General features: G+C 44.2%; 1 protein-coding gene across 1 annotated transcript; it reads left to right on the top strand.

The window, feature by feature from the left end:
- The first annotated feature begins 5444 nt into the window (after window positions 1-5444).
- Window positions 5445-19434, top strand: LOC106605918 (zinc finger protein 318). The gene is made up of 10 exons (XM_014201917.3): window positions 5445-6001; window positions 6388-7305; window positions 7489-8689; window positions 10792-10874; window positions 10983-11082; window positions 11192-11511; window positions 14144-14326; window positions 15134-15233; window positions 15651-15769; window positions 16517-19434. The coding sequence occupies exons 1-10, from the start codon at window positions 5738-5740 to the stop codon at window positions 18491-18493; spliced, it is 5265 nt and encodes a 1754-aa protein (XP_014057392.3). The 5' UTR covers window positions 5445-5737; the 3' UTR covers window positions 18494-19434.
- The last annotated feature ends 859 nt before the right edge of the window (window positions 19435-20293 follow it).

Here is a 20293-nt window from a genome sequence, read left to right as displayed (position 1 = left end):
GATATGACTTGTGTCTTTAATTATACATTAGATTGACAGGCTACTCGAACCTATTCCATGTTGGTACTACTTCGACACAAACAGTACGTTTACAGTGTAGCCTGGCTAATACATGGATGGAAAGTCTTAACCCCTTAAAAAAAAAAGCAGTTTGCTGCCTTAAAATTCAAAAGGGATGCAATTTGATTATTTTACCCCTACAGAACTACGCAACCAACAAATTAAGAAAATATAAAATACTGATATAATTGGATAAGTCTCCACCCCCCTGAGTTAATACTTGGTGGACTTTTACAGTCATTACAGCGGTGACTTATTTAGAATAAAATTCTACCACCATGCACAACTCTTAGGGCAACACAGTATAGCCATTGTTTTTGTCAAAATTACGCAAACACATACATTTGGTTGGGAATCATTGATGGATAGTGATATTCAAAAAAGCCCTTTTGTGGGGGGGAAACTAATTCTGATTGGCTGGATCTGGCTACTAAGTCAGACCAGGCCCACCCATGGCTGCGCCCCTGCCCAGTCATGTGAAATCCATAGATTAGGGCCTAATGAATTCATTTCAATTGACTGATTTCCTTATGAGTTGAAGTTTATTTTTACAGGGACAGTGCACATTAATCAACGTTTCAGTAAAAGTGCCAGAAGATAGCTCTATTTGGTAAAAGACTAAGTCCATATTATGGCAAGAACAGCTCAAATAAGCAAAGCGAAACTACACTCCATCATTACTTTAAGACATGAAGGTCTGTCAGTCTGGAAGATTTCACTAACTTTGAAAGTTTCTACTAGTTAAGTCGCAACAACCATCAAGTGCTATGATGAAACTGGCTCTCATGAGGACCACCACAGGAAAGGAAGACCCAGAGTTACCTCTGTTGCAGAGGATAAGTTCATTAGAGTTACCAGCCTCAGAAATTGCAGCCCAAATCAATGCTTCACAGAGTTTAAGTAACAGACACAGAATTATTTCACTTATAATTCACTGTATCACAATTCCAGTGGGTCAGAAGTTTACATACACTAAGTTGACTGTGCCTTTAAACAGCTTGGAAAATTCCAGAAAATGATGTCATGGCTTTAGACGCTTCTAATAGGTTAATTGACATCATTTTAGTCAATTGGAGATGTACCTGTGGATGTATTTGAAGGCCTACCTTCAAACTCAGTGCCTCTTTGCTTGACATAATGGGAAAATCAAAAGAAATCAGCCAAGACCTCAGAAAAACATTGTAGACCTCCGCAAGTCTGGTTCATCCTTGGGAGCAATTTCCAAACGCTTGAAGGTACCATGTTCATCTGTACAAACAATAGTACGCAAGTATAAACTTCATGGGACCACGCAGCCGTCATTCCGCTCAGGAAGGAGACGCGTTCTGTCTCCTAGAGATGAACGTACTTTGGTGCAAAAAGTGCAAATCAATCCCAGAACAACAGCAAAGGACCTTGTGAAGATGCTGGAGGAAACGGGTACAAAGGTATCTATATCCACAGTAAAACGAGTCCTATATTGACATAACCTGAAAGGCCGCTCAGCAAGGAAGAAGCCACTGCTCCAAAACCGCCATAAAAAATCCAGACTACGGTTTGCAACTGCACATTGGGACAAAGATTGTTTTTTAGAGAAATGTCCTCTTCTGATGTAACAAAAATAGAACTGTTTGGCCATAATGATCATTGTTATGTTTGGAGGAAAAAGGGGGAAGCTTGCAAGCCGAAGAACACCATCCCAACCGTGAAGCACGGGGGTGGCAGCATCATGTTGTGGGGGTGCTTTGCTGCAGGAGGGACTGGTGCACTTCACAAAATAGATGGCATCATGAGGGAGGAAAAGTATGTGGATATATTGAAGCAACATCTCAAGACATCAGTCAGGAAGTAAAAGCTTGGTCATAAATGGGTCTTCCAAATGGACATTGACCCCAAGCATACTTCCAAATTTGTGGCAAAATGGCTTAAGGACAACAAAGTCAAGGTATTGGAGTTGCCATCACAAAGCCCTGACCTCAATCCTATAGAAAATGTGTAGGCAGAACTGAGAAAGCATGTGCGAGCAATGGGCCTACAAACCTGACTCAGTTACACCAGATCTGTCTGAAGGAATGGGCCAAAATTCACCCAACTTATTGTGGGAAGCTTGTGGAAGGCTACCTGAAACGTTTGACCCAAGTTAAACAATTGAAATGCAATGCTACCAAATACTAATTGAGTGTATGTAAACTTATGACCCACTGAGAATGTGTTGAAAGTAATTAATAAAAGCTGAAATAAATCATTCTCTCTACTATTATTCTGACATTTCACATTCTTAAAATAAAGTGGTGGTCTATCTGACCTAAGACAGGGAATTTTAACTTGGATTAACTGTCAGAAATTGTGAAAAACTGTATGAACTGTATGTGTTTGGGTAAAATGAAACTAATGCCAACATTTCTCCCAAATTCCAAATAAAAATATTGTCATTTAGAGCATTGATTTGCAGAAAATGACAACTGATCAAAATAACAAAAAACATGCAGTGTTGTCAGACCTTGAATAATGCAATGAAATTAAGTTGATATTTTTAAACAACACAATACCAATGTTTTAACTTAGGAAGAGTTCAGAAATCAATATATAACCCTGATTTTCAATCACAGCTTTCATGCGTCATGGCATGCTCTCCACCAGTCTTTCACATTGATGTTGGGTGACTTTATGCCACTCCTGGCGCAAAAATTCAAGCAGCTCGGCTTTGTTTTATGGCTTGTGACCATCCATCTTCCTCTTGATCACATTCCAGAGGTTTTCAATGGGGTTCTGGTGGTCCTCCATCCACACCTTGATTGACCTGACTGTGGCATGGAGCATTGTTCGACTGAAAAAAATTATCTTCAGAGTTGGGGAACATTGTCTGAGCAGAAGGAAGCAAGTTTTCTTCCAGGACAACCTTGTATGTGGCTTGATTCATGCGTCCCTCACAAAGACAAATCTGCCCGATTCCAGCCTTGCTGACACACCCCCAGATCATCACCGATCCTCCACCAAATTTGTCAGTGGGTGCGAGACACTGTGGCTTGTAGGCCTCTCCAGGTCTCGCACCCACTGTGAAATTTGGTGGAGGATCTCCAGGTCTCGCACCCACTGTGACATTTGGTGGAGGATCGGTGATGATCTGGGGGTGCTCCAGCCCTATTCTAAAATTGATGAAATACACTTTTTTTCCTCAATCTACACACAATACCCCATAATGACAAAGCGAAAACTGTTTTTTATACATTTTTGCAAATGTAAGTCCACCTGTGGTAAATTCAATTGATTGGACATGATTTGGAAAGGCACACACCTGTCTATATAAGGTCCCACAGTTGACAGTGCATGTCAGATCAAAACCAAGCCATGATGTCGGAGGAATTGTCCGAAGAGCTCCGAGACAGGATTGTGTCAAAGCATAGATCTGGGGAAGGGTACCAAAAATTTTCTGCGGCATTGAAGGTCCCCAAGAACACAGTGGCCTCCGTCATTCATAAATGGAAGAAGTTTGGAACCACAAAGACTAACTAGAGCTGGCTGCCCGGCCAAACTGAGGAAATGGTGGAGAAGGGCCTTGGTCAGGGAGGTTACCAAGAACCCAATGGTCACTCTGACAGAGCTCCAATTCTTCTGTGGAGATGGGAGAACCTTCCAGAAGGACAATCATCTCAGCAGCACTCCACCAATCGGGGCATTATGGTAGTGTGGCCAGACGGAAGCCACTCATCAGTAAAAGGCACATGACAGCGTCACATCTGGAGTAAACCTGGCACCATCCCTACGGTGAAGCATGGTGGTGGGAGCATCATGCTTTAGGGATGTTTTTCAGTGGCAGGGACTGGGAAACTAGTCAGGATCGAGGGAAAGATGAACGGAGCAAAGTACAGAGAGATCCTTGATTAAAATCTGCTCCAGAGTGCTCAGGACCTCACACTGGGACAAAGGTTCACCTTCCAATAGTACAGCGACCCTAAGCAAACTTCCAAGACAATACAGGAGTGGCTACGGGACAAGTCTCTGAATGTCCTTGAGTGGCCCAGCCAGAGCCCGGACTTGAACCCGGTCGAACATCTCTGGAGAGACCTGAAAATAGCTGTGCAGTGACGCTCCCCATCCAACCTGACAGAATTTGATAGGATCTGCAGAGAGGAATGGGAGAAACTCCCCAAATACAGGTGTGCCAAGGTTGTGGCGTCATACCCAAGATGACTCAAGGCTGTAATCGCTGCCAAAGGTGCTTCAACAAAGTACTGAGTAAAGGGTCTGCATACCAATGTAAATGTAATATTTCACTTTTAATACATTTTCAAACATTTCTAAAAACCTGTTTTTGCTTAGACATTATGGGGTATTTTGTGTAGATTGATGAGGGAAAAAAACGATTGAATACATTTTAGAATAAGGCTGTAATGTAACAAAATGTGGATAAAGAGTCTGAATACTTTTCGAATGCACTGTATATCTTAATTTGGAAAATGTTCTCTAACTTTCTTTAACCCTGAGATTATGGGGGGTAGGTGGTGTAGATAGATCTGTAGGGGTGAAACATCTAATTAATTTTAAGGCAGAAAAATTTGAGAAAAAAAGATTCAAGCGGGTATAGACTTTCTATAGGCACCGTACTCAAATTAATTGGCATTAAAAAAAATGTACCATTATTTGACCAGGTAAATTGACTGAGAACACATTCTCATTTACAGCAATGACCTGGGGAATAGTTACAGGGGAGAGGAGGGGGGGATGAATGAGCCAATTGTAAACTGGGGATGATTAGGTGGCATGAAGGCCAGATTGGGAATTTAGCCAAGACACCAGGGTTAACACCCCTACTCTTACGATAAGCACCATGGGATCTTTACTGACCAAGAGAGTCAGGACACCCGTTTAATGTCCCATCCGAAAGTCAGCACCCTACACAGGACAATGTCTCCAATCACTGCCCTGGGATATTGGGATATTTTTTTAGACTAGAGTAAAGGGTGCCTCCTACTGGCCCTCCAACACCACTTCCAGCAGCATCTGGTCTCCCATCCAGGGACTGACCAGGACCAACCCTGCTTAACTAGCTTCAGAATCAAGCCAGCAGTGGGATGCAGCTGACATGACTAAAACGGCTCGTCTGAATTCAACTAGTTAGACAAAAGTTCGAGGTTTTGATTATTACACAAGTAGAATACAACTCAAACCCAGTGTTTTCACTTTAAACAAAAATGTTACCCATTTTCAGACAAAAATAGAAACGTCTTGCTTGCGCTTGTATCAATTGGTCTGGGTTTACATAAGACGCGTATTATTCAGACCAATGCAATGAGGTGTAGAGATATTGAGATGGATCTGGGGCCTGTTATTTTACGGGCGATGACTGGAATTAGTATGGCTCATGCTTCTTAGTAGTACGGGATTAGGTAGGAGGATTTACAGTATGTAAACCTTTTTCAACCACACGCTTCAGCACGACAGGTGGCGGCATGCATCTTTCACGTTGTTTTGCGGACCGCCAGTAATACCAAAGAAGAAGGTCCAAGCAGGCCGGAAATCACAACACATTGAGCGCTGAGTTGTTCGTCATACACTCAAATTCAAATTGCTACATGGTAGCTTGCATTTGTTATCACCAACTGCAGACAGTAAGTAATAGAACAAGTAAATGTGCATACAATCAGTGCGGTAGTAAGTAGCTGTAATTGATAGAAAAGGGCCAATTTAACAGTGAAATATGTATCGTGGTCGGCCTCTTCCACCTCGAGGAGGGTACCCGCAGCAGTGCGAGGACCGTGGTCCTACTCCTGGCCGGTCTTATCCTGGGCCACCGTTTAGAGAAGAAAGAGGCAGGCCCAGACCTCCGTTTCAGGGTTACAATGACGGGCCTTCAGACCCGTACAGGCGTTCTCCGCCGCTCCGGAGGTATCCTTCTCCCGGTTCAGTAAGTCACAGAGGTCCAGGCGGTGAATATTGGGGCAGCGGCCCTCCCCCAAGAGAAGTAAGTGCAATAATTATGTGCGGGATACTGTCTACCTGACTAGTTTGCCACTTGCTAATTACATTGGTAAATGTAGCTTTCAAAAACAATTCGTGCATGTTGCCTGTTTGCATAGCGCATTGGTTAGCTAGCTAACTAGGCTAGTTATCATAACTACTTGTCACTGTTTATTGTTAACCAGCTACCAGCGCAGGTGCAATTTTTATTTACAGTGGAACTGGAAGTTACCCCGTCCCTTGCACTGGCTCCTATTTCCTTTTTTACTGGAGCAATGCATTAATTTGCCGAAATGCTGTGTCTAACTTCAAAATCCTGTCAAACTATTTATTGTAATGAAACTGATTTACAGTTAAGGAGTTTGATTACAAATCTGTTTCTGTCAATAGAGATCTCCATCTTCTCCCCGTGGTGGCATCCCCACAGACCACAGTCTGGTAATCACTGTGGGCAATGAATTGACTGGACCAGCTGGGGCAGGGCTACCCTCAAGAGACTACCCTCCTTACCTGCCAAAGAGGTCCAGTTATGATGGCCCTGACGACCGTGGCCCCAGGAGGCAGAGTCCCAGCAGAGGGAGAAGCCGACCTCGTAGTCGCAGCCCGGGAATCAGGGGACGGAGCAAGAGCCGTCCTCGTAGTCGCAGCCCTACAATGGGGGGACAGAGTAAAAGCCGTGCCAGAACTCGCAGCCCTGCAATGGGGGGAAGGAGTAAAAGCCGTGCCCGAAGTCGCAGCCCTGCAATGGGGGGACGGAGTAAAAGCCGTGCCCGAAGTCGCAGCCCTGCAATGGGGGGACAGAGTAAAAGCCGTGCCCGAAGTCGCAGCCCTGCAATGGGGGGACAGAGTAAAAGCCGTGCCCGAAGTCGCAGCCCTGCAATGGGGGGACAGAGCAAAAGCCTTACTCAAAGCCGCAGTCCTGAATTGGAGGGACGGAGTAAAAGCCGGGCCCGAAGCCGCAGCCCTGAAATGGGGGGACGGAGCAAGAGCCGTCCGCCAAGCAGGTCCCGAAGCAGGAGCAGGAGTTGTGGTCAGAGCTATGGACAGGCCCGCAGTATAAGCAGAGCAAAGAGTGTTGGTCCACACAAGAGCAGGAGCCGCAGTGTCAGTACCAGCAGTACCAGCAGTAGCAGTACCAGCAGTAGCAGGAGCAGCAGGGGAGGCGGTAATAAGATAAAGAGGATGAGCAGGTTCAAGGAGCTGGAGTTGGCCCGTCACCACAAAGAGATGGAAGACATGAACATTCCCACCAAGTCCATCCTGAAGAGGCGCATGGACTCGGAGACTGACTCCCCTTCATTTGTGCAGGTAGGGGACATTTGCCATTTTATTACTGTGTTAAATTAGTTATGTAGTATATAGCTGTGTAGTGTATTATCCATCGTCATACTCATTCTAACCCTGTCATCCCACAATGACCTTTTTTCTTTTATCCAAATTATTATCATGATTAATTTCTTCATCATATATTGTTTTTTTGTTTTTTTGCAGAACAGTGATTCTCCAAGAGTTACCCCTGGTGCTGAGGCAGAGCGTCTCCTCTCAGCTATGAAAGGCATGGACCCTAACATGTTGGCCACCATGCTGGGAGAGCTGAGAGATGACCCACGCATGGCCCAGGGCAGGCTTGATCCCAGTGGGATTGCAGGGATCCTTGGCTTGTTGGGAGGTGCATCTGCACCGCAGGAGGAGAAAAGGAAGAGGGTACCAGACATTGACGATGAGGAGAAGTTCCTTTATGGCGATGAAGATGATCTAGAGAAGGGCAGGTCTCCGACTCCAGCAGGAGTTCCCCGTCAACACAGTCTGTCAGAGCTCTATGGTGATATTATGAGTCAGCCGGCAAGCTATGGTGCCTCACCGCACCTAGAGGGCCATCCTGGTATTGTCGATCAGAGAAGCTCTCGTCAGCAACAGGTGGACATGAGGTATCAGCATCAAAGCAGGTCCTCTGCCACCCCTGACCATAATATCAAGGTTGAAGAGCCTAATGACTACCCACTAGGAACAGGACCACTGGAAGGGAAGGAGAAGCAAGACGTGGAGGAGTACGAGAAGATCCAGGACCTCCTCAAAACCATTGGGCTGGATCTGGGGGTGACGGAGATCAGCAAGATGGCTGCCAGGACTCAGGAGCGTCTGCATGGAAAGAGGCCCCCTCCAAAAACCCTTTGTCCTGGGAGGAGGCGGGGTCACCGTGACTCTTCAAGAAGCTCAGACAGGAGCAGAGGCAGGCGTAAGAGCCACAGTGGGAGCAGCTCCAGCAGTGGTAGCAGTCGTAGCGAAAGCCACAGCCTGAGTCGTAGCAGGAGCCTGAGCAGCAGCTGTGATAACAGAAGGAGCCAGAAGAAGTCACCCCCATCTGACAAGCGCAGCATCCATGGGAAGACTCGAGGCGGCGGAGAGGTGAAGACTGAAACTACTCCAGTGACACCCACCCACCCTTCTATCTCGATTCCTGCCTACGCCCAAGCCCAGGCACATGGTCTGGTACCACCCAACTATCCACCTCATGGCTTTGGGCAGTATGGGAACTGGCCTTACATGCCCCAACAGTGGCCGATGTACCCACCTCCATCTATGGGCATGCTGCCTCAATCTCCCGTTGAAGATTTTCCGAACACCCCGCCGTTTGACAGACCATACTTGAACGTCATCCAGCCAGAGTTACACCAGGGGGGTGAAAGAAAAGGTGAGAACAAACCATTGAATAAGTGGATGTTTAATTACTTGTTCATTCCTCTTCAATAAATACTTTTTGTTGGTGATCAATGAAACTGCAGCACATAGTGCTTTCCGAAAGTATTCAGACCCCTTCTCTTTTCCCACATTTTGTAATGTTACAGCCTTATTCTAAAATGGATTAAATCACCATCAATCTTCACACAATACACCATAATGACAAAGCGAAAACAGGTTTTTAAACATGTTTTTATTCTCCCCAATTTTGTGGTAACCAATTGGTAGTTACAGTCTTGTCCAATCGCTGAGACTCCCGTACGGACTCGGGAGAGGCGACAATCTAGAGCCGTGCATCCTCCGAAACACAACCCAGCCAAGCCGCACTGCTTCTTGACACAATGTCCTCTTAACCCGAAAGCCAGCCGCACCAATGTGTCAGAGGAAACACCGTACAACTGGCGAGCTTGCATTGCGCCCAGCCCGCCACAGGAGTCGCTAACGCGTGATGGGACAAGAACATCCCTGCTGGCCAAACCCTCCCCTAACCCGGACGACGCTGGGCCAATTGTGCGCCACCCCATGGGTCACCCGGTCGCAGCAGGCTTTGACAGAGCCTGGACTCAAACCAGGATCTCTAGTGGCACAGCTAGCACTGCGATGCAGTGCCTTAGACCTCTGCGCCACTCGGGAGGCCCCTTTTTAGACATTTTTGCAAATATATTGAAAATAAAAACAGAACTACCTTATTGTCATAAGTATTCAGACCCTTTGCTACAAGACTTTGTGTCCATTGAGTCCACCTGTGGTAAATTCAATTGATTGGACATGAATTGGAAAGGCACACACCTGTATATATAAGGTCCCATAGTTGACAGTGCATGTCAGAGCAAAAACCAAGCCATGAGGTCAAAGAAATTGTCCGTAGAGCTCCTAGACAGGATTGTGTCGAGGCACAGATCTGGGGAAGGGTACCAAAACATTTCTGCAGCATTGAAGGTCCCCAAAAACACAGTGGCCTCCGTCATTTATAAATGGAAAAAGTTTGGAGCCACCAAGACTCTTCCTAGAGCTGGCCACCCGGGCCAAACTGGGCAATTGAGGGAGAAGGGTCTTGGTCAGGGACGTGACCAAGAACCTGATGGTTACTCTGACCGAGCTCCAGAGTTCCTCTGTGGAGATGGGAGAACCTTCCAGAAGGACAACCATCTCTGCAGCATTCCACCAATCAGGCCTTTATGGTAGTGGCACATGAGAGCCCGCTTGGAGTTTGCCAAAAGGCACCTAAAGGACTCTCAGACCATGAGAAACACGATTCTTTGGTCTGATGAAGATTGAACTCCTTAGCCTGAATATCAAGTGTCACGTCTGGAGGAAACCTGGAACCATCCCTACTGTAAAGCATGGTGGTGGCAGCATCAAGCTGTGGGGATGTTTTTCAACCGCAGGGACTGGGAGACTAGTCAGGATCAAGGGAAAGATGAACGGAGCAAAGTATAGAGAGATCCTTGATGGAAACCTGCTCCAGAGCACTCAGGACCTCAGGCTGGGGTGAAGGTTCACCTTCCAACAGGACAACGACCCTAAGCACACAGCCAAGACAACGCAGGAGTGGCTTCGGGACAAGTCTCTGAATGTCCTTGAGTGGCCCGGACTTGAACCCTATCGAACATCTCTGGAGAGACCTGAAAATAGCTGTGCAGCAACACTCCCCATCCAACCTGACAGAGCTTGAGAGGATCTGCAGAGAGCAATGGGAGAAACTCCCCAAATATACAGGTGTGCCAAGCTTGTAGCGTCATACTCAATTAGACTCAAGGCTGTAATCGCTGCCAAAGGTGCTTCAACAAAGTACTGAGTAAAGGGTCTGAACACTTATGTGAATGTGATTTTTTTATTTTAATATATTTGGAAAAAGTTCTAAAGCTGTTTTTGCTTTGTCATAGTGGCCGATTTTGTGTCGATTGATGAGAGAAACAAGTAATACATCTTAGAATAGGGCTGTAATGTAACAATGTAAAAAAGTCAAGTGGTCTGAATACTTTCTGAAAATACTGTAAACAGTAGTTTTGATGATGTAACTCCTATCTAATTTTGTACATTATTCCTGTATAGTATCATCAAAGATGGCCGCTCAGGATAATGGCAAGGACAGGAGGGTTTTAGAAGAGAGAAATAATGAAAGCCAAAAACAAAAGGTGGAGTATTCAGCCTATCCACTTAAATTCAAATGAAGCCTACAGTATTGTCATTTGATGCTGTTTTGGCATACACTAGTTCTCTAATGATTCTCCTGCATTCTGTAGGTTCTTGAAGAACGTGAAAAACTGAGAAAAGACCGAGAGATCCGCATGAAGAAGAAAGATTATCTCATGAAGGAACTGGAGAGGTTGCGAAAACAGCAAGGTACTTCAATCATCTCAAAGCCTTTCCTATATTTGTTAGTTACAGAAAAAACTCAAATTCATAAGGTTGTTGCACAGTTGGATACATTTTTTTATTGTTGTCTTTGTAGGGGAACTGCTGCGCAAAAAGCGGCGTGAAAAGGATGGCCATAAGGACCCATTACTGTCAGAGATCAGTCGGCTCCAGGAAGAGGTCATGTCTCAGATTGCTGTGCTCCGCAACGAGCACGAGGTAGCAGAGAAGAAACGATGCGAGCTTGACAAAGTGGCTCTTATTCTCGGTCTACAACCAACTGACAAGCCCCGGCGAGAGGGTAGGGCTTCTGGAGACCTTGAGCATCCAACACACCCACCACCTCCAGACAAGGAGAAGAAACAGGACCGCGCTCGCAGCCGAGAGGTATCACCTGGGGTCCAGGCCTCTGCCAAGGTAGAATTCCGTAAGCTGCTCCAGGCACAAGCCAGAGAGCTGAAGTACTGGTAAAACCTTAGAAAAGCATGTTGCTGCAGAAATGTAATTATTCTGCAGAAAGTGACAGGTCAACTTTGCTTTATTTTAGGATATGAGTCTAAATGACTTAATGAATAACTATTCAAAAGGTCCGGTTTTGATTTTAAATGTATACTTGCCCTTGTCTGATTTGATTAAATACCAGTAAGCAGTAATTGCACTACATGACCAAAAGTATGTGGACACCTTCTCGTTGAACATCTTATTCCAAAATCATGGTCATTAATATGGAGTTGGTCCCCCTTTTGCTGCTATAACAGCCTCCACTCTTCTGGGATGGCTTTCCACTAGATGTTGGAACATTGCTGCGGGGACTTGGTTACATTCAGCCACAAGCATTAGTGAGGTTGGTCACTGATGTTTGTCGATTAGGCCTGACTAGCAGTTGGTGTTCCAATTCATCACTAATATGTTCGATGGGATTGAGTTCAGGGCTCTGCAGGCCAGTCAAGTTCTTCCACACCGATCTCGACAAACCATTTCTGTATGGACCTCGCTTTGTGCATGGGGGCATTATCATGCTGAAATAGGAAAGGGCCTTCCCCAAACTGTTGCCTCAAAGTTGGAAACACAGAGTCATCTAGAATGTCATTGTATGCTGTATCGTTAAGATTTCACTGGAACTAAGGGACCTAGCCCAAAACATTAACAGCCTCAGACCATTATTCCTCCTCCACCAAACTTTACAGTTGGCACTATGCATTGAGGCAGGTAGCAGTTCTCCTGGCATCCGCCAAACCCAGATTTGTCCGTCGGACTGCCAGATGGTGAAGTGTGATTCATCACTTCAGAGAATGAGTTTCCACTGCTCCCGAGTCCAATGGTGTCGAGCTTTACGCCACTCCAGCCGACGCTTGGCATTGTGCATGGTGATCTTAGGCTTGTGTGCGGCTGCTCGGCCATGGAAACCCATTTCATGAAGCTGCTGACGAACAGTTATTGTGCTGACGTTGCTTCCAGAGGCAGTTTGGAACTCGGTAGTGAGTGTTGCAACCGAGGACAGAGCTTGTGTGGCCTACCACTTCGCAGCTGAGCCGTTGTTGCTCCTAGATGTTTCCACTTCACAATAGCAGCACGTACAGTTGACTGGGGTAGCTCTAGCAGGGCAGAAATTTTATGAACTGACTAGTTGGAAGGGTGGCATCCTATGACAGTGCCACGTTGAAAGTCATTGAGCTCTTCAGTTTGTCCATTCGACTGCCAATGTTTGTCTATGGAGATTTCATGTCTGTGTGCTCGATTTTATACACCTGCCAGGAATGGGTGTGGCAGAAATAGCCGAATCCTCTAATTTGAAAGGGTGTCCACATACTTTTGTATATAAAGTGTACTTTGAATACCTGGCATTCAGCCTTTTGCTTATACATCATATATGGGGTTAAACAATGTGTGGTGCACAAACTGCTCAGGCTTACCTGGACAAACAGTGTGCTATGTCATCTGTTGGTGTTGTCCAAGAGGCAGAGTTTGACTCCTCGGTTTACAAGTTCCCTCTTTGTATGCCAATGTCTGACCCAACTAATCTCAAAACTGGTCTGCCAATGCATGCATGTTTCCAAATTAATGTGTTTTAAACCTGCAACTTGTGTGGAAACCTGTTCAGTTTCATATGGCAAACAGTTGTGATTAAGCTTAGGGGTACATCTTCTCTGATGTATTTGTTTATGAAAGACCACCACCATCTCAAAACTTTTTCTCTGAAAGAGTTTCTGGAGATGCCAAACTCAGGTAAGATGTTTGTTAGAAGCTTGGATATAGGGTCTTTACTTTCATAGATTGAAAGATTAACATAGTTTTTTGTAATTTAACTGTCATTTCATAAGAGCATTTTCACCATCAACATGTAGGCTAGCTAGGAGTGCAGCGATTAGTTGGGATGAATACTTTGCATACAGAGAGGGATCACAATTATGTGGACTGTTTTAATCCTTTCCACTGGCTCAAATTATTTCTAATTTGTTAATAGGGTGAATCTCTAAATAATTTTTTTGAAAACTTAAACATGGGTATTCAATTAAAATAATTGTTATTGAATATGGAAAATATGTAACATTTGAAGATGAGAATACACGAAAGTCAAATGGATCTCATTGGAAACTCAACTCTGAATTGTAACTGTTTTGTTGCAAGGAGTAAATCTCCTTAAATATCATACTTGATGTTTTTCCACTCCACTCATGGTCTCTGAACTGCACTCATCGAGCACTCATTTCTCACAACTTTTTTGCTCAACTCACAGATCAGTATTTAAAATGTAATTTTGACCATTAATTGGAGGAGATAAGCGTACAGGAATATGACAATGCGAGTCAAATATTAGCCTTAAAAACAGGATTCTCTGACATAACCTGAGTAACTCCCTCAAGGCTGGAACACAGATCGCCTATGTTGTCAAGGTGAGAGTTTTTGAAATTTCAATGTTTGGGGAACATCGTAAAATTCTCTTTGTGTTTTTGTCTTTTTAATACCGTCTTTCAGTATTTTTTTTGCCTGCTTCCTCTAGGCTTATTTAGCTCTTTTGCTGACTTTTGTAACTTCTGTTCTTCATTAGGCAGCATCATTGTCCTTAAGAGCCTCTCCTAAGAAAGCCCCAGCCAGTGCCCAGCCTCCCGAGCATCCAGCAGACCTGTTTGAATACTATGACGCTGGGAACCACTGGTGCAAAAACTGCAATGTCACTTGTGGTTCAATGTTTGATTTTTTCACACACTTGCACAGCAAATCGCACCGAAAGGTTTGTGTACCATTTATAGAATGTTCCAATAAGACTCCAGCTACAGCAGTTCCCGAGTCCTGCTGTGGAACTAGTCACATAACGTACAGACTACAGAGAACAACCAAACCATCCTTGCTAGGCTACGCAATAAACAAAAGTGTTAGCTAGACAGTGTTGCTTAATGTAGAAGTCCTAATAATACATTTTTGTGATTGAGTGGTCAGGTAGCCGTGCTGTTCATGCCGTTGCCAGCACGGCTGGAGCTCGAGATAATCAATTAGATTGCATGGCCGGAACTAATATTTAATAATGCATTATGAGCTAGCATTGTCATTGTTTTGGGAAAGGTATGCTCATCCAATTCAACACGTCAGTTCATCCTGTCTAGCTAGCTAGATAGCAATTTCATTATTAAGTTAAATGTAAACTTCACTATCTATTAAACACTTGGATGGACACATCTCTTTACAGGCCCTGTTAGCTATGAAGTCCGCTAGCTAGCTAGTTAGCTACCTTGAAAGGAATGCAGCAGACTCATGAATGTAATGTGATGTGGAAAGCCTATTGGCTGTTCTCGGCAAGGATTCTTGTGCTTTCTGCTAAGGACTTATTGGCTGCAGCTGGACCCTTCTTGGTCATTCAGTCAGTGAATTGAAGAGCTTTTGTTTACTATCATGAAAATGCTGTCTCCTGTTTTTGTTCTTTGTCCTCTGGTCAAATTTCCTTTACCTTTCCAACGTGGCATTTTTAAAATTTGAATTGTGCAATCTCTTGTATTTTTACAGCAAATTGGTTATGCATTCTTTTTTCATTGGCACTGTGCAGACTCAGGATCCTTACAATCGACCATGGACGTCAAGTTCCTCCAACAATGAGATTAATAAGATTTACTCTTCAGGGGAGAAAATGACTAAACCTGCTAAAGGTACAAACTTGAATTTCTGTTTTTATATATTTCCCTTTTTCTAAATATTTGTAATGTACTGTTAAACGTTGTTAGCAATCTTTTACTTTTAGGCTCTTTGTGCTGGATCACTGCCACAGTTTGCAGTCACTGAATACAAAACTATGCATAAGAAGTAAGAAATAAAAATTGATTTCTATATGCAATGTAAAGGGGGTCATTTTGGGCAACCGTTAGTCAATTACCAATGTTGATGTTTATATGTCCATGTTTACTGAATGTACTTCTTATACTCTCCAAGTAACGGACCTACATTTTATAACAATCTACTTTTATAACAGGTTCTTCCATGGAGAGCACAGTAAAGGTAATAATTAATGATTGTTTCCTGTGACTATTAGGTATTTTTAAAAACTTCTCTCTCTTTTTCTCTCATAGGATCTGAGTTTTTGGTGCCTGTGAGGGGATATTATTGCCAGCTGTGCGAGGAGTTTTACGGGGATGCAATTTGTGCTGAAGATCATGCCACGAGTCATACTCACAATGAGAAATACAAGGTAGGCCGTTACTAGTTGGGAGTAGGACATTATTTCACTAGGGCTACATTAAGGATGTTTTCAAATTTGAAATTCGGAAACCTGGTTCGGTTTCTTGCCGCGTTTGTTATTGCTTTGTGCACACAGTAGTCTTTTGTCTACTTTGCAGGCCTATGATCAAATAGTATCTGAAATATTTAAAATGAGCTTGCCTGGTGCAATAGAAATCATAAAATAGTACCAAAAATCTTGCTCATTTGGCACTCCAGGCAGGATCAAGCAAAGTATTTCAAATACTATTTGAACCCTGGTCTGCTACTTTGGATAGCTTAGACATATATCATTTTGTAATTTAGGTGAACCATGTTTTCCTAAAGTAGAGGTTGCAATACAAGTTTAAGTATGTTCACCTAGCCACTGTCACCAACTGCTAATTTAAGCATTTTCTAAAATCATTTAAAGTCTAAAGTTCAATGACTTGGTTTGAATTTATGAGATGATTTGGGCATGAAATTTCATACATGCTAATATTGGGTACATTGATTTACGTTGGTTTTTGGTTAGAAAATTCTAATGTTAGTGTTTGGTGTTGGTGGCTAGGTAAACAAACTCATTGTGGATTGCACTCTGTCCTTGTCCATACACTCCCTACAAGGTAAGAACACTTGGATGAACTGTCCCTTTAAGTCTAATTTTAGGGACATTTATTTTTTTTAGATTTTTTTTTTCACTTTAATGATTTACATATGTGTTTGGTCCTTCTGCTAGAAACGAATGTATGAGTATCCACTCTACGAACAGAGAAGGAACCTGGATCGTCAGGCTGGACTCACGTTGGAAGTTGGTGACAAAAAGCACTCTGAGCTCAAACGCAAACACGAAGAGGAAGAATCCAAAAAGAGCAAAGAGAAGGAGGAAGGGAAACATAAACGCAGCAAAAAGGACAAGGGAAAGGACAAGGAGAAGTTCAAACACATGGAGAAAGAGGGGAAGGCGAAGCACAGCAAAAAGGAGAATTACAAATATAACAAGAGGGAGGAGGAGGAAGAGAGGGCCAAGTATAGCAAAAAGGAGGAAGACGAGAGGTCTTTGTATAGCAAGAAAGAGGAGAGATATAAACATAGCAAGGAGGGGGAAGAGTGGCCCAAGTACAGTAAGAAGGATGAAGAGAGATACAAGCATAGCGAGGAGGAGGAGTGGTTAACAAATCGCAGGGAGGAGGAAGAGAGGCCTAGGTCTAGCAGGATAGAAGAGAGACCCAAGTTTAGTTGGAGGCATAATGAGGAGGAGGAAGAGCGGTCCAGATATGGTAAGGGGAAAGAGCCCAACCCCAAATATAGCAAGAAAGAGGAGACGAGGTGTAGATCAGAGAGGGAGGATGGGAAACCTAAGAATGAAAAGGAGGAAAGACAATCAAGGAAAGACCAGGGTGAGCGTCAAAGGGAAGATGAGAAGTCAGGATCTAGAAAGCAGTCTGAGCCTGAGAAACCCGGTGAGCCTCCCAAAGTCTTCTGTGGGCCTAATCCAGCATTGAGAGCAAAGCTGCGCAAGAAAAGTGAGGAAACAGCCAAAGTAGAGCCAAAGGCTCCGTCTGCTTTTGGAAAGTTCAGTTGGAAGAAAAAACTAGAAAATGAGCTTGCGAAGGAGGCCGAGAGAGTGGCTGCTGAGTTCCTGAAGGAAGATGAGGCAGATGTTGAAGAGGATGACGACCCGGATGCGTTTTCAAAGTCTGTGGCCGCAGCCAAGAGCATTGCTATCAAGCTGTCAGGGAAGACAGTCATCCCCCCAACTAACACATGGGTACCCTTCAACTCTGGGAAAATACGCCCAAACCTTCCTGCTCCCTCCATGGTCCTGAGAAAGTCCTCCGGACTTGGGCCCTGGGTCTATGCTAAACCGGCCCCTCTCAACACCTTCCCCTCTATCAGACCACCCGGGGCCAGTGGAGAGACGCCTCTGCCTGTCGTACAGAACCAGCCTAAAAAGGACCCTGTACTGGCAGCAGACATCATTTCGAAGGCGTTCTGTGGTGAGGAAGTGGAGTCAGCAGATGGCACCGGGAAGCCAGGTCCCAATTTTACACCAGACAAAAACAAAGCTTCCACAATGGAGTCCGATAGTCAAGCCCCCACATCCATGCCTTCAACAGTGACGTCGGAGTTCAAGACTCCCCTGCCTCCCCCGCCTGTCCTGATCATGATGTCCATGGAGTCGGATGTATCTGCACCAGGAGTCCCTGAGAGTGAGCAGAATGTCCCTGTGATGGTCACACCCCCTCCTTTCATGCAGAGACCCCCAAGTGAGGTAATGAAGAAATCAGAAAAACCGAAGTCTAGCCTAGCTGCTGCAAAAGCACAAGATTTATTTGACATATTTTATAGCAGCAGTACCACAGCCAGTACCACATCCACCACCAGCACTGTCATGTCCATTAAAGCAGTCATAGAGTCCAAAGCTGCTCCGAATTACTTAAAGAACAGCGAATCCTTGGAGGTTCCGGCCCCACAAACAGAGCAAATCCAACCTGAGCTCCCAGCTCTTGACAACAGTAACACCATTGAAACTGACACAAACGAGTCAATGGAGACTGAGCGTGGGTCTGACCCACAGCCCAAGGAAGATGCACCTGAGAATGCCCTGATACCTTTGGATAACCCATCAGATACTCTGGGTATCTCAACAGAGACCCTGGATCTCCCAACAGAAGTGTTGGGCTTAGATCTGTTCGATTTAAATTTTGATTAACAGATCCCACTAGAATGCAGGCCATTGGAGGGTGGGTATTTTAGGTAGTTGATGGGATTAGAGTGTACATTAGAGGGGAACAAATAGTAACCAACACATCCCTCTGATTAGGAAACTAAGCCCTGTTGCCTTGGGCAGGGGGATGTTTGTCATGAATCTTGCCCTGGAGGCAGAACTGAGTGATTTCCGCTAGATGGGCCAACTGCAAAGTCATAATTGGCTATATCGTAAAAATGTAAGGTTAGATTTTATGACTTTGTGGCTGTGCCACCTAGTGATCACTGCAGAGTTGCCCCCAGTACATAAATCATCCCAATAAATGCCAACCTACGTAACTTAGTGGCCAGAGCAGGCAGCTTGAACTTGAATGGATAAGGAAATTAAACTTCCACTGAAAGATATGAGACATTCTTAAGTGATGAATCTTCAGAAATGTTGAAGCTTGTGCTGCAGTTCTTTTTGTGTTGAATAATTTCTTCATTCATCTCAACTTTTCTTTACTGAAAGTAATGTACACTACCATGCTTATTGATGACTCTGGTTTTGTGTGTATCCATGTTCAGCCTCTTAAGCAATTAGTTATTTTCTCTTTAAACGATTGAAAGGTATTTTAATACAGGAACAAGAGAAAAGGTTAAAAGAAAACAGAATTTGGTAAGGTAGTGCAGCATGGACCAAAATATCTGAACGATGTTTTCTTTTACAGTTGTGCCATGTAATATCTGTCACTCTTTACAGCACCCTCCAGAAAAGATGTGGATATATATATATACTCAAGAACACTACCTTGGAATTGTTGCTCCTTTTTTTAACTTTCCATTGGTTCACTGGCTGTACTATGTGCAATGCTATTCTGTGTTAGTTAGTGAAAATAATCAAACTGGTTGTCCCTTTAACTGTTGTTGCTAAAGTAGAATTTAAATAAATGTCAGTGACCACAACATTTTCTCTTATTTCTCAGACCTTGTAGTCGGACCTTGTAACCATAAAGCATCACTATGGTATGCCCCTTGCAGTCGAAAGGAATTCTGAAGAAAAACCTCACTATGACTGGCTGCAACGGGCAACTCTGAAATGAACAGGACAATGTTAATATACAGTGCCTCAGGAAAGTATTCAGACCCTTAAAAACGTTAACTTTTTCTACATTTTGCCTTATTTTAAAATTGACTCTAGTTTTTTTTTCTCCTCAATCTACACACAATACCCCATAATGACAAAGCAAAAACAGGTTTTTTGAAATGTTTGCTAATTAATGAAAAGAGAAAAAAAAAGAAAGGGAAATATACATTTATGTAAGTATTCAGACCCTCACCTTTGGCAGCGATTACAGCCTCAAGTCTTCTTAGGCATGACGCTACAAGCTTGGCACAGTTTCTCCCATTCTTCTCTACAGATCTCAAGCTCTGTCAGGTTGGATGGGGAGCGTTGCTGCACAGCTATTTTCAGGTCTCTCCAGAGATGTTCGATCGGGTTAAAGTCCAGGCTCTGGCTGGGCCACTCAAGGACATTCAGAGACTTGTCCCGAAGCCACTCCTGCGTTGTCTTGGCTGTGTGCTTAGGGTCGTTGTCCTGTTGGAAGGTGAACCTTCACCCCAGTCTGAGGTCCTGAGCGCTCTGGAGGAGGTTTTCATCAAAGATCTCTCTGTACTTTGCTCTGTTCATCTTTCCCTCGATCCGGAGTGGTCTCCCAGTCCCTGACGCTGAAAAACATCCCCACAGCATGATGCTGCAACCGCCATGCTTCACTGTAGGGATTGTGCCATGTTTCCTCCAGATGTGACGCTTGGCATTCGGGCC

Source organism: Salmo salar, chromosome 01 (assembly GCF_965601325.2).
Source record: "Salmo salar chromosome 01, fSalSal1, whole genome shotgun sequence".
NCBI classification, from domain to species: Eukaryota; Metazoa; Chordata; class Actinopteri; order Salmoniformes; family Salmonidae; genus Salmo; species Salmo salar.
This window is presented reverse-complemented; position numbering and strand designations above follow the sequence as displayed.

What these genes read in the sequence shown, in the direction of transcription:
- LOC106605918 (XM_014201917.3), top strand. Translation starts at nt 5,738, where the DNA reads ATGTATCGTGGTCGGCCTCTTCCACCTCGAGGAGGGTACCCGCAGCAG. An exon ending in ATGAAAGCCAAAAACAAAAG is followed by an intron (nt 10,875 to 10,982) that starts GTGGAGTATTCA and finishes TGCATTCTGTAG; the next exon opens with GTTCTTGAAGAACGTGAAAA. An exon ending in AATGACTAAACCTGCTAAAG is followed by an intron (nt 15,234 to 15,650) that starts GTACAAACTTGA and finishes TTTCTCTCATAG; the next exon opens with GATCTGAGTTTTTGGTGCCT.